This window comes from Triticum aestivum, chromosome 4B (assembly GCF_018294505.1).
Source record: "Triticum aestivum cultivar Chinese Spring chromosome 4B, IWGSC CS RefSeq v2.1, whole genome shotgun sequence".
Taxonomy (NCBI): Eukaryota; Viridiplantae; Streptophyta; class Magnoliopsida; order Poales; family Poaceae; genus Triticum; species Triticum aestivum.
In genome coordinates this window covers 593,667,516-593,678,407 of record NC_057804.1, presented here as the reverse complement: position 1 = coordinate 593,678,407, position 10,892 = coordinate 593,667,516, and the positions used below count along the sequence as shown (strand labels likewise).

The following is a 10,892-nucleotide window of genomic DNA, read 5'->3' as shown; positions in this document are numbered from 1 at the left end:
TTAGTACCCTGGTTTTCACAAGATTCCAAGTGACAACTCCATTAGGTGCTGAATTGCAAACCGTGACCTTAAAGGTCTCCCGGCTGTCCGGTAATGAGCCTAGTAGCAGCAAAGCTCTCACTTCATCTTCAAATGTAATTCCCATTGAAGAAAGCTGATTTATAATGCCTTGGAATGTATTGACATGATCTGCAATTAGAGTGCCCTCTTTGTACCTCAAGCACATCAATTGTTTGATCAAGAACATCTTGTTTGTACCTTCTTTCCGGGCAAACAACTCTTCCAATTTCTGCCATAAGGTGTGTGCATGTGTCTCATCAATGATATGGTTCAAAACATTGTCATCGATCCATTGCCGAATAAACCCACAAGCTTGGCGATGAAGTACCTTCCATTGACCTTCCTCAATGCCCTCCGGCATCTCAGTGGAGAACACTGGCTTCCAGTATTCTTTCACATACAACAAATCCTTCATCTTGCCCTTCCATGCTTGATAATTTGTACCATTCAAAGATATCATCCTGCTGATATTCACTTTCATCTTTCACCACAAAAAACTCAGCAATTTGCACAAGCAAACCAAGGCTCTGATACCACTTTGTTGGGGCTGGACAACAACAATGCGCTGCACAAATTCACCGACACGGCAAATATGCACACTACACAACCCCCTTTACTTGTGATGAACTTTGAGGACAGCTTCAACCAACAAGTAAGCAGCGGAATAACACAAACAACATGCACAAGTGACATGGGATTTAACGTGGAAAAACCCTCCTCAACTTGAGGAGTAAAAAACCACGGCTGTGGACCGACCGATCCACACAACTTCACTATGAGAATGATGAGTACAAAGTCTTCTCTAGAACCTCTAGAGAGATTTACAACACACTCTCCACGTTGCCAACCGGCAACAGCAACAACAACCACAAGAAGATTTCAGCAAAGCAGAGTTTACACAGCTTTTGTACCCTCCAGTGCTTTGCAAACTGCTCTTAAACCGCTGAACCAAACAACACCAAATTTGGCAGACAAGTAGACACACGAGTTCCTGAGATCCCCTTCAAATTTCAGCTCAATCGGACATCGTTTGCCTACCCAAACTGTTCGTCTCCCAAAACTACTCTGTTCTGAAACTGCAGCAGTCAGAGCTGACAAAACCACTCTCAAATCTGATGCTCCACTGACCCAATCCTCAAACCAGCTAACCAAATCGAAGTACTCAAAGTAAGGAACGAGCTCACCAAGTTTGGGGTCGATCCAAGCACGTTTGAGCCTCCAATCACCAGCTTGAACACTGTCTAGTCAGATGCAGCAAATCTGGACAGAACCTCTACTTCCTCTTCTTCCTCTCTCTCAAGTTGTGTTTTCTCTTATGTGCTCTCTCTCTCTCACTCTCACGAATGGCAGCCACCGCCAGCAAGGGGTGGAGTGGCTAGAGTTTTCTTCTTGCTTCACTTCCCTTGGAAGCGCTCTCAACCGTTGGATGCAGCGAAGATCAACGACTGACATGTGTTGGACTTATGGGCTGATGTTGGGCTGCCAACACACCTCCATGTGGAGGGACTTAGCCCAACACAACCACCATTCTTTTCATGGCATATCGGATCATCACGGCCTGAAATGTAATGTACTACCAATTGCGTGACACCTCGAGCCAGTCACACGAACGAGCGGTGCTCGATGAAGTCATGGAGAGACAGTGCACCGTGCAGGCGGGTTGTTGCCATTTTTCAGCTCCGGTTTCACATGCGATGCCTCGTGTGAACGTCCAAACTCCACACGCGGTTTCCACTGTCCATCTGGAGTTTTTCCCGGAACGGGAGGCTCGGGGCTGTCCTACTGGAGCCTTTGCTACACCCGAAACGAGAAACAAATTATTGTCGATCTACTCCACTGGGCCATCCCACTACTACTACTGCCTGCTCGGTTCATTCCATCGTTGGTTACAGAAAACCCTCCGCTCCACAGCGCATACCTCATACTCTTCTCCATCTCCTACCACTCTCTCTGCAAGCGTGCTCGGACACCATGGACACTCCTCCGGCAGCGGCGGCCGCCAACAACGTGGCCAATCCACCGGCAGTGGCGGCGGCCAATCCTCCGGCGCCGGGAGCAGAGGTAATGTGCTTCACAATCATTTCAGCGAATATATGTCGATGCTGCTACTTGTTCCTTCCTTACTTCAATGTACTTTGTTTTATCTACGTTGTTGCCAGTAAAGTAACTAGCAAACGATCCGACAGAGTATATAGGAGTATCCTGACCATTTCTTGATGGATTTAACATAAAGGCCAATGTTGGTTTGATACGCGTTCTTGTTTCAGTTTTTGGCAGATCTAAAATACTTCTGGTTTGATCGTCTACACATCAACATAATAGATAGGAATGATGATTGACTGCGACTCTACGAGCTATTTGATTTACTTGTCCCTCGCTCCCTTCTGATTTCTGAAAATCTGCTTCCAGTGGATCATAAAACCGAGGTGTTTATTTGGAACTGCATAGCTTGTGGGGGTGCGATGCGATGCCAGTGATCTTCTCAAAAGTACTGTTTTCCTTCATTTTCTAAAAGTGTTTCTAAAAAGAAGTACTCGCTGTGAACAGCCCTTGTTAATTTTCATACAAGTTGTACTAAACGAGCGACAAGGAATATGAATCTGAGGGGGTACTATATTCCACAGCAGCTGCAGATAAAAACCCTTGTTAATTTTCATGATGAACATGTGCTTGAGTGCAGCTTTACTATCGCCGATGACTAGAGATGGAACATGTGCTTGAATGCTGGTAACTGAGCTGACCCGTTGAGCTGACTGCTGCAGGCTGCTTATGCAGCGAATGTCAATGCCTGGAAGTGTTGCATGATATTTCTGGTCGTTGGGCAGACCATCCTGGCTCTTCTGCTGGTAGCTCTTGCAGCGAACAACGTGGCCAATTCTCCGGCGCCGGGAGCAGCGGTAATGTGCTTCACAGTCATTTCTGTCAAAATATGCATCGATGCTGCAACTTTTTCATTCGATCATAAAACCAAGGTGTTTATTTGAAACTGCATAGCTTGTGGGTGCGTGATCTTCTCAAGTACTCCCTCCATTCCATATTACTCGTCACTGATTTAGTACAAAGTTGTACTAAATCAACGACGAGTAATATGGAACGGAGGGAGTATAGTACTGCATTCCATCATTTTCTAAGAAAAGGCAATATATATTTTCCATGGAGGTTGCAGATTAAGATCCTTGTTAATTTTGCTGACGAACGAGCGACGTTTGCAGCTTTACTATCCCCGATGAGTTGAGTTTGATTGTGCTTGCATGCTGCTGAACTGAACTGAACTGACCCGTTCAGCTCAACTGCTGCAGGACGTTGCGCTGCTGATACTTTGGCTCCTCTCTTTGGCGATGAGCGTTGTTATGCTCGTGCTGCTGTGCATCGAAAAGTAGAGAATCTATGTCACGTCTGGAGTAGATTGCAGCCTTGCAGGAGTGCGCCACCCGATCGATGACGACGACGGTAAATAAGGTGACGCAAGTGTGTGTTAAGTTATCATGTGTGGCCTGCGTGCCATCTGTGTGGGCTTATAAGCTGTGTGCTGTACTACAATCATGTCTGAAGATAAAAGTAAACTGAACTCTCCTCGAGTGCCATCCAATTTATCCAAGGCGCGGTAATGCATGATCTGACTGAGGCAGAGCTTGTGCATAATGCCTTGTCAACCAAGTCCTGCTGATTCTTGTCAGACCCCGGAAGCAGCTACAGCTTCCTCAATGCAGCCATGTTACACGAGAGCTCCTATGTACCCCATACGTCTAATTTTTTTTAGGAGAATGCTAAGCTTTATTGATGGTGTGATGAGAAATTAAGCAATTGTTCGATTAATTTAATCCAATAATAAATCATGAACATGACATAGGCAGTGCTAATGACATACTGAATTTTGATAATGTACACACGTACTAGGCAGATAGTAGAAACATCTACGCAAACCACTAGTACTATACACATGAAAGTAAACAGGAGCGGGGTAAATGTGTTATACCCTCCAGTAGGCCAGTCGGCCGTAGCAGCAGCGGAGGCGTCGGCCTCGTCGGCGATCCTCTTGTCAGCAGTGGCCTTCTCGGCAGCCGCGCGATCGGCGCCAGTGCTCATGGTGAAGACGAAGGCGACACGGAAGTAGTCGACGTAGATGAAGTAGTTGAACAGAGGCGAGCAGTTGCGTAGGAGACGCTCCCCAAAAACCTAATCACCTCTCCCCCGTATAGGATCAGGAGAAGCGGGGTTTCGGAGGCCTGCTCTCCCGTCAGCCGTGTACGCGGTAGACGGGATGGGATCACCGAGGGCAGCAGCAGTGAAAGGAACGACTAGGGAGCAGTGGAGGTGTGAAGCTTTGTGTTTTTGGCTGAGCTACGATGCCTCATATGTATAGCCAGTCGGGTAGGAGAACGGTCCAGCAATAAAACCGTTTAATTACAGAACGTTTCATCTCCATAAAAACACGTTTAATTACAGACGTTTCCATTTCCACAATTAAACGTATTTATTATGGACGTTTCCATTTCCGCAATGAATATGATGTCTCATATTCATTTTGTGTCTGTAATGGACTCTCCAATTTTGACCGACAAAACATTGCATCGGCTCGGCCCGCAACCCGCAACCCGCGGCGCGCGCGCGTCGTGACGAGGCGGGTGGCGCAGGAGGAGCGCGCGTGTGAAACACCTCTCCTTCCTTCACACCAACTCATACTAGTGGGAGAAGAGCTCACCTTATAAGTTGGTGTACATCTCTCTCAACTAGCCATGTGGGACTAAATTTCCCACCACTCCCTTGACAGCATGGGCCCTTAGGGATTTTCCTGAAATTGTTAAGTGGGCCATTAGCCCAACTAATATTCAGCAATCCCCCACCAGATCTCGAAGGCCCATGGTGTTGTCCTCTGTTTTGGTATACCAGTATTTTCAGTGGAGACCCGTTAAGGTTGAACATCCACCTAGAACAAAAAGCTACACTCCTTCACGACTGAACAATGGACTAGGTCTTGAATTGCTAATTTGGCGTGAAGGAGTTTCACCAAGTGTCTTACCAGTACTAGGCTGCCGAAGGCTGACCCCTCGGGTGGAGCATATTGGTCACTCCTGGCCTTTTCATGAACTTACTACAGATCACCCTAATCTCATAGACTATGACCAGTAGTCAGGCTCATATAGGTGTGTTCCTCCAAATATCGCTCTGTAGGATAGCATCTTGCTTTTATAAGCCTTGGAACACATTAAGACAAAAGTCAACCTGCCATACAGTTACCGAGAGTTGTGCATCTCCAACGGAGTGGGTTAGTCAAAATACTCTCCTCAGTTAACCACTAGCTTGTTTTCCCAGGTCCTACTTCACGGGATCTTCGATCACATAGGTTGGGTTACCACCATGGCAACTCATGTGGGTCTCATACCCATCTCCCTCGATGCATTATCTATCACAACACGCGATAGCCCTTTTGTAAAGGGATCTACCAGATTCTTAGCCGTTTGGACATACTCCAACGCTATCACTCCAAAGTTTCTTAGTTTTCTGACAGCTTTTAGTCTCATTCTTATGTGTTTGTTGGACTTCACGTTGTCCTTTGAACTCTTCACCTTAGCGATGACAGTCTGATTGTCACAGTTCATAAGGATAGCCGGAACTGGTTTATCAACCAATGGCAAGTCCATCAAAAGATCTCGAAGCCATCCTGCTTCGACACCAGATGTGTCTAATGCTGTTAATTCTGCTTCTATTGTCGATCTCGTTAAGATCGTTTGCTTGCAAGACTTTTAGGAAACAGCCCCACCTCTGTCGGGGGGATGAACCCCGGGCTGGCAACGGAACCCGGATCCTTTTCAGAAAAAGCAGGGCCCGCATCACCCCGCGAACCGGCATGCGCCTGGCCGGGTCGCTCGACCTGGCAGGGCCCGCAACCCGGCCAAACTCCCCGACCCGGCAAGGTACGTCAACCCGGCCACAGAAACTGGCGCAAGACGACTCAACCCGGCGCAACTAAGGCTTTCACGGCAAGCCAGCCCCACCCGTGGCGTCCACGACAACCCAGCCACGGGTCACCTCCCGTCCCATCCAGGCCGTACGATGGGACGAGACCTAAACCACCGATGACCAAGACAACAGTGTTTCCACCCATGCCTGTGGTCAGCCGGGGCGTGGCAACAGTGCCCCTCACCTACCCGCTAACCAAGGCTGGCGTGGCAACAGTGCTCCCGCCCTCACCGCTGACGACAGCAAGCGGCAACCTGACGGAGAGCACTGTACACGACTCGACTCGGCCACGCCCTAATGATCGACAAGACGACGCACAGTCCCCCTAGGCACGTGGGGCCCGCGCCTAGGGGAACCCGGCGAACCACAAGCCCACAAGCGGGACCCAGCTCGGTGTCCCGGACACCGACAATACGGACCCACCGACTCGGCATATTACCATTGTAACCCTGGGTGGGCTGATCTATAAAATCCCCCAGGAACCCACGCCTACAGAGGCATGTAAGGAAACGAGAGAGTAAGAAACAGAAGCACAAGCAAGCATAGAACTAGCCACCCAACAACAGTACCGGAGGGAAGGAGCAGCCCAAGCCTTGGCCAGCCTCCTTCCTCCTCCACACAGCTCTAGGAGCAACATTGTACTATCAATCATCCAACCAAACTCGGCAGGACTAGGGGTGTTATCTCTCCGGAGAGCCCCGAACCTGGGTATGTCCGGTGTCCCGCGCCCGCGCATGCCAACCTCGCCTCTGGAGCCCACCAGCGCCCTCGAGCCTCCTCCTCTCTTTAGCCATCCCTTGGCATCTGCCGTGCGCCCACCATGACAGTTGGCGCCCACCATGGGGTAGCTCGAGGAGCTAGACGGGAGCATGCTTCAGACCGGGCCCTTCTCCTACACCGACGAGTCCGTCGCGCTGGCAGACGATGTCGGTGGCGCGCTCGCCGCCTCCTTCACCGCGCTCTGCATTTCTGATGCGCTCGCGGCCGACGAGTACCCCAATGAGGTGCTCAACTACTCCGACTCTCCTCTTTCCCTTGGCGGTGGCATTGCCGCCGGGGGGATGGACGTCCATGTGGAGGTTTACGTCACGGACGATGGCGCCTCTTCCTCGTCGAGCAAGACGAGGAAGGCCGCGGAGGCCAGGGCCACCGCGGAACGGACCGAGCCGTCCGATCCATTGCGTGCTGCAATGCAGAGCCTCCGCATCCCCATCGGCACCGACGTCGATGCCACCAACGTCACCGAAGCCCGAACCCAGCTCGAGGATAGGCGCCAGCAGATGCTGGACCTGTCCGAGACGCTGGCCGCCACCAGACGCCACCTGGAGGCCGCTCAGATGGAGCACGATGCCGCTCATGGAGTTACTCCCGTCATAGCCGAGCCAAGTCGGGTTGCCGATGCACGCGCCCGGGTAGGAGCGATCGGCCGAGTCTTCGGCGCCGTCCAGACCGTCTACGGAACCCCAGTGAAGAACATGCGTGCTGCGGAGGCAGCCGCTGTCGGTCTCGACCAACTCACGGGCGAGGAGCTCAAGGAGGGCATCGGGCGGATGCACGAGCTCCTCCGCGCCGCCAACGCCCAGCAGGATCGCCTCAACCAGCTCGCTAAGCCGACGGGGTCCGGCTCCGCCCGTCTTGGCGGACCTGGTGAACTTCTGCACACGGCTTCCTCGCCACCCGGCGAGGTGCACTCCAGCCAAGCCCGGACTCGACGCAACCCGGCCGCCACCGCCGCCGACACTCTGGGCAACGAGCCCGCCCCGGAGACCCAGCGCGGACCCGACCAGCTTGGTCGGCATCCAGCTCCAACCAACCCGTCCACTCGGGGCCTGGCCGCCAGTCAACTCGGCCCGCGTGCCATCGAAGATGCCGACACGCGCCACCGCCTCGATCAGCTCGCTCGCTCCCTGGAGGTGGAGGAGAGCGGCGCTATCGGGCCGGCGTGTTTCCGCCCATGCATCCGGGAGGAGCCCTTTCCAAAAGGGTTCGTGCTCCCCCACGACACACCCAAGTACAATGGGACCGTGAAGCCAGAAGACTGGCTCACCGACTACACCACGGCCATTGGCATCACCGGTGCCAATCGTCATCTAGCCGTGCGCTACGCACCGCTCATGCTCCAGGGGTCGGCCCGCACGTGGTTGAACAGTCTGCCGATGGGCAGCATCAATGTGTGGGTCGACTTCGAGGAGGCCTTTGTCCGCAACTTCACGGGGACCTATAAGCGACCCGGTCGCCCTAGCCAGCTCGCCATGTGCGTGCAGGGGCCGACGGAGACGGGTCGCGAGTACCTCACGCTGGACCGAGCTCCGAAATAGATGTGAGGGCGTCCATGAAGTCCAGGCGATCCTGTACTTCGTCAGCGAGTGCCGAGACGGCACCCTCCTCAAGCACAAGCTCTTACGCTCCGAGCCGGCCACCATGGCCGTGCTCATGGTGACGGCGGACAAGTACGCCAACGCCGACTCCGCCATGAAGATCCAGGTGGCGCTGGACGAAGCCGGCAAAGCAAAGCCGGTTCCTCCTCCGAAGCCGGCCGGCGAGAGCAGCCGACAGCATCATCATCAGAACAACAAGCGCAAGGCCGACCAACCGGCGCAGCATCATGACAACCGGCTCGTTGTGGCCGCCAAGCCCGCGGCGGACTCGGCAGGGAAGTGCCGGCAGACCGGCAAGATGGCATGGCAGCCCGCCATGAGTTTCGAAGAGATGCTTGACGCACCATGCATGCACCACAGCGGCGCAAGACCCTTCATGCACACGCTTCGGCAGTGCGCCATCACCAAACGCATCATGAGGGGTGACGTTCCGCCTCCTCCGGCTCCGGCTCCAGCTCCGGGCGCAGGGCAGCCGCCTTCGCCTCTCCATCGCCTCCTCCCGCCGGTGGCACGATGCAGAACGATGCCTACCCAGACCAGAACGCGGCCTACATCGTCGTCACCAGCTTCGGCGACGACAAGCACAGCGAGCGCCTTCTTCGGTAGGAGGTGAACACCGTCATCCCGGCCAAGCCAGATTTCATGCACTGGTCGGATTGCCCGATCACCTGGACCCGTGAGGATCACCCGGCAGTCATGCCGAGTCCGGGTGGATATGCCCTCGTCCTCAACCCCACCATCATCACGCAGCGCACATGCAAGTTCTCTCGAGTCCTCATCGACGGCGGCAGCAACATCAACATCCTCTACCGTGACACGATGACCAAGCTCGGCCTCAAGGCCGAAGACCTGGAGCCGACCCGGATAGTCTTCCACGGCATCGTGCCCGGCCTTTCCTGCTCGCCCATTGGCCGAGTCCGGCTCGACGTCCTGTTCGGCGGCAGTTGCCACTTCTGACGTGAACCAATCTGGTTCAAGGTGGTGGATCTGTCTAGCGCATATCATGCATTGTTGGGCCAGCCCGCACTCGCGAAGTTCATGGCGGTTCCCCACTACGCATACCTGAAGATGAAGATGTCGGGTCCCAAGGGCCTTGTCGGTGTCAAAACCGGCAGATCTCGGGTAGGGGGTCCCGAACTGTGCGTCTAGGCGGATGGTAACAGGAGACAAGGGACACGATGTTTTACCCAGGTTCAGGCCCTCTTGATGGAGGTAAAACCCTACGTCCTGCTTGATTAATATTGATGATGTGTGTTACAAGACTGGATCTACCACGAGATCGAGGAGGCTAAACCCTAGAAGCTAGCCTATGGTATGATTGTTGTTCGTCCTATGGACTAAAGCCATCCGGTTTATATAGACACCGGAGAGGGCTAGGGTTACACAGAGTCGGTTACAATGGTAGGAAATCTACATATCCGTATCGCCAAGCTTGCCTTCCACGCCAAGGGAAGTCCCATCCGGACACGGGACGAAGTCTTCGATCTTCTATCTTCATAGTCTTGGAGTCCGGCCGATGATGATAGTTCGGCTATCCGGACACCCCCTAGTCCGGGACTCCCTCAGTAGCCCCCGAACCGGGCTTCAGCGACGACGAGTCCGGCGCGTATATTGTCTTCGGCGTTGCAAGGCGGGTTCTCCTTCAAACTTCATGTTCCTGTCGAATAGTGTCTGGCTTCCTTATAAATGTTGCGCTCCTTGGCTTCTACGCCCAATAATGGCCTTCCTCCACATGTCGTATGAATGCGAAAAGCTAGGGTATTTTTACATTTTACCCCCTAGCCATGCGAACGAGCCGCCTATAAGAGAGGCGAGGATCTAGATCCAGCTCACACCATCCTCCATCCGCAAGTTCTCATCGAAGCGCCTCTGACAAAAATCCATTCCATCATGGATAGTCAACGCGGCTCCTCCTCTCGCGCTCCCAGCCCTAAGCCAGGAGATTGGGGGAGATGCTCAGTTCCACACAGCGAGCTAGTGGCGCTCCAAACCGAGGGATATCTTCCCCCAGCTTTCATGGTTCCGGTTCGAGCCGGACTGGCCACCTTCAAGGGTGGAAAGCAGGCGGAGAGCGTCCCCAACCCTTCCAAAGGAGAGCGGGTATGCTCCGTCCCTTATCTAATAAGGGGACTCGGATTTCCCATACACCCGTTTCTCCGGGGGCTCCTGGAGTTCTACGGACTCCAGCTTCACCACCTCACACCTGCCTCCATTTTGCACATCGCGGGCTTTGTAGCTCTTTGCGAGCTGTTCCTGGGCATCGAGCCCCATTTTGCGCTGTGGAAGAGATTGTTTTGCCTCGTACCCCGTTCCTATGAGGGGTCGATATATCAAGTGGGCGGAGCCGAAATATGGCGCATCGTTGGGACCGGATATCGATCCAGCACCCCGAAGAAGGCCTCCGAAGACTGGCCTTCGGAATGGTTCTACATGGAGGACGCCCCTCTGCCGGATCCAGTTCGGATCGGCCTACCGGGGTTCAGCAATGCTCCC

The 10,892-nt window shown here is 53.4% G+C and overlaps 1 protein-coding gene across 1 annotated transcript; it reads left to right on the top strand.

The window, feature by feature from the left end:
* Nucleotides 1–1,915: 1,915 nt before the first annotated feature.
* On the top strand, nucleotides 1,916–3,677 carry LOC123089323 (uncharacterized). The gene is made up of 3 exons (XM_044511032.1): nucleotides 1,916–2,121; nucleotides 2,823–2,957; nucleotides 3,360–3,677. Exons 1-3 carry the CDS (start codon nucleotides 2,032–2,034, stop codon nucleotides 3,438–3,440), a joined length of 306 nt encoding a protein of 101 aa, XP_044366967.1. The 5' UTR covers nucleotides 1,916–2,031; the 3' UTR covers nucleotides 3,441–3,677.
* The last annotated feature ends 7,215 nt before the right edge of the window (nucleotides 3,678–10,892 follow it).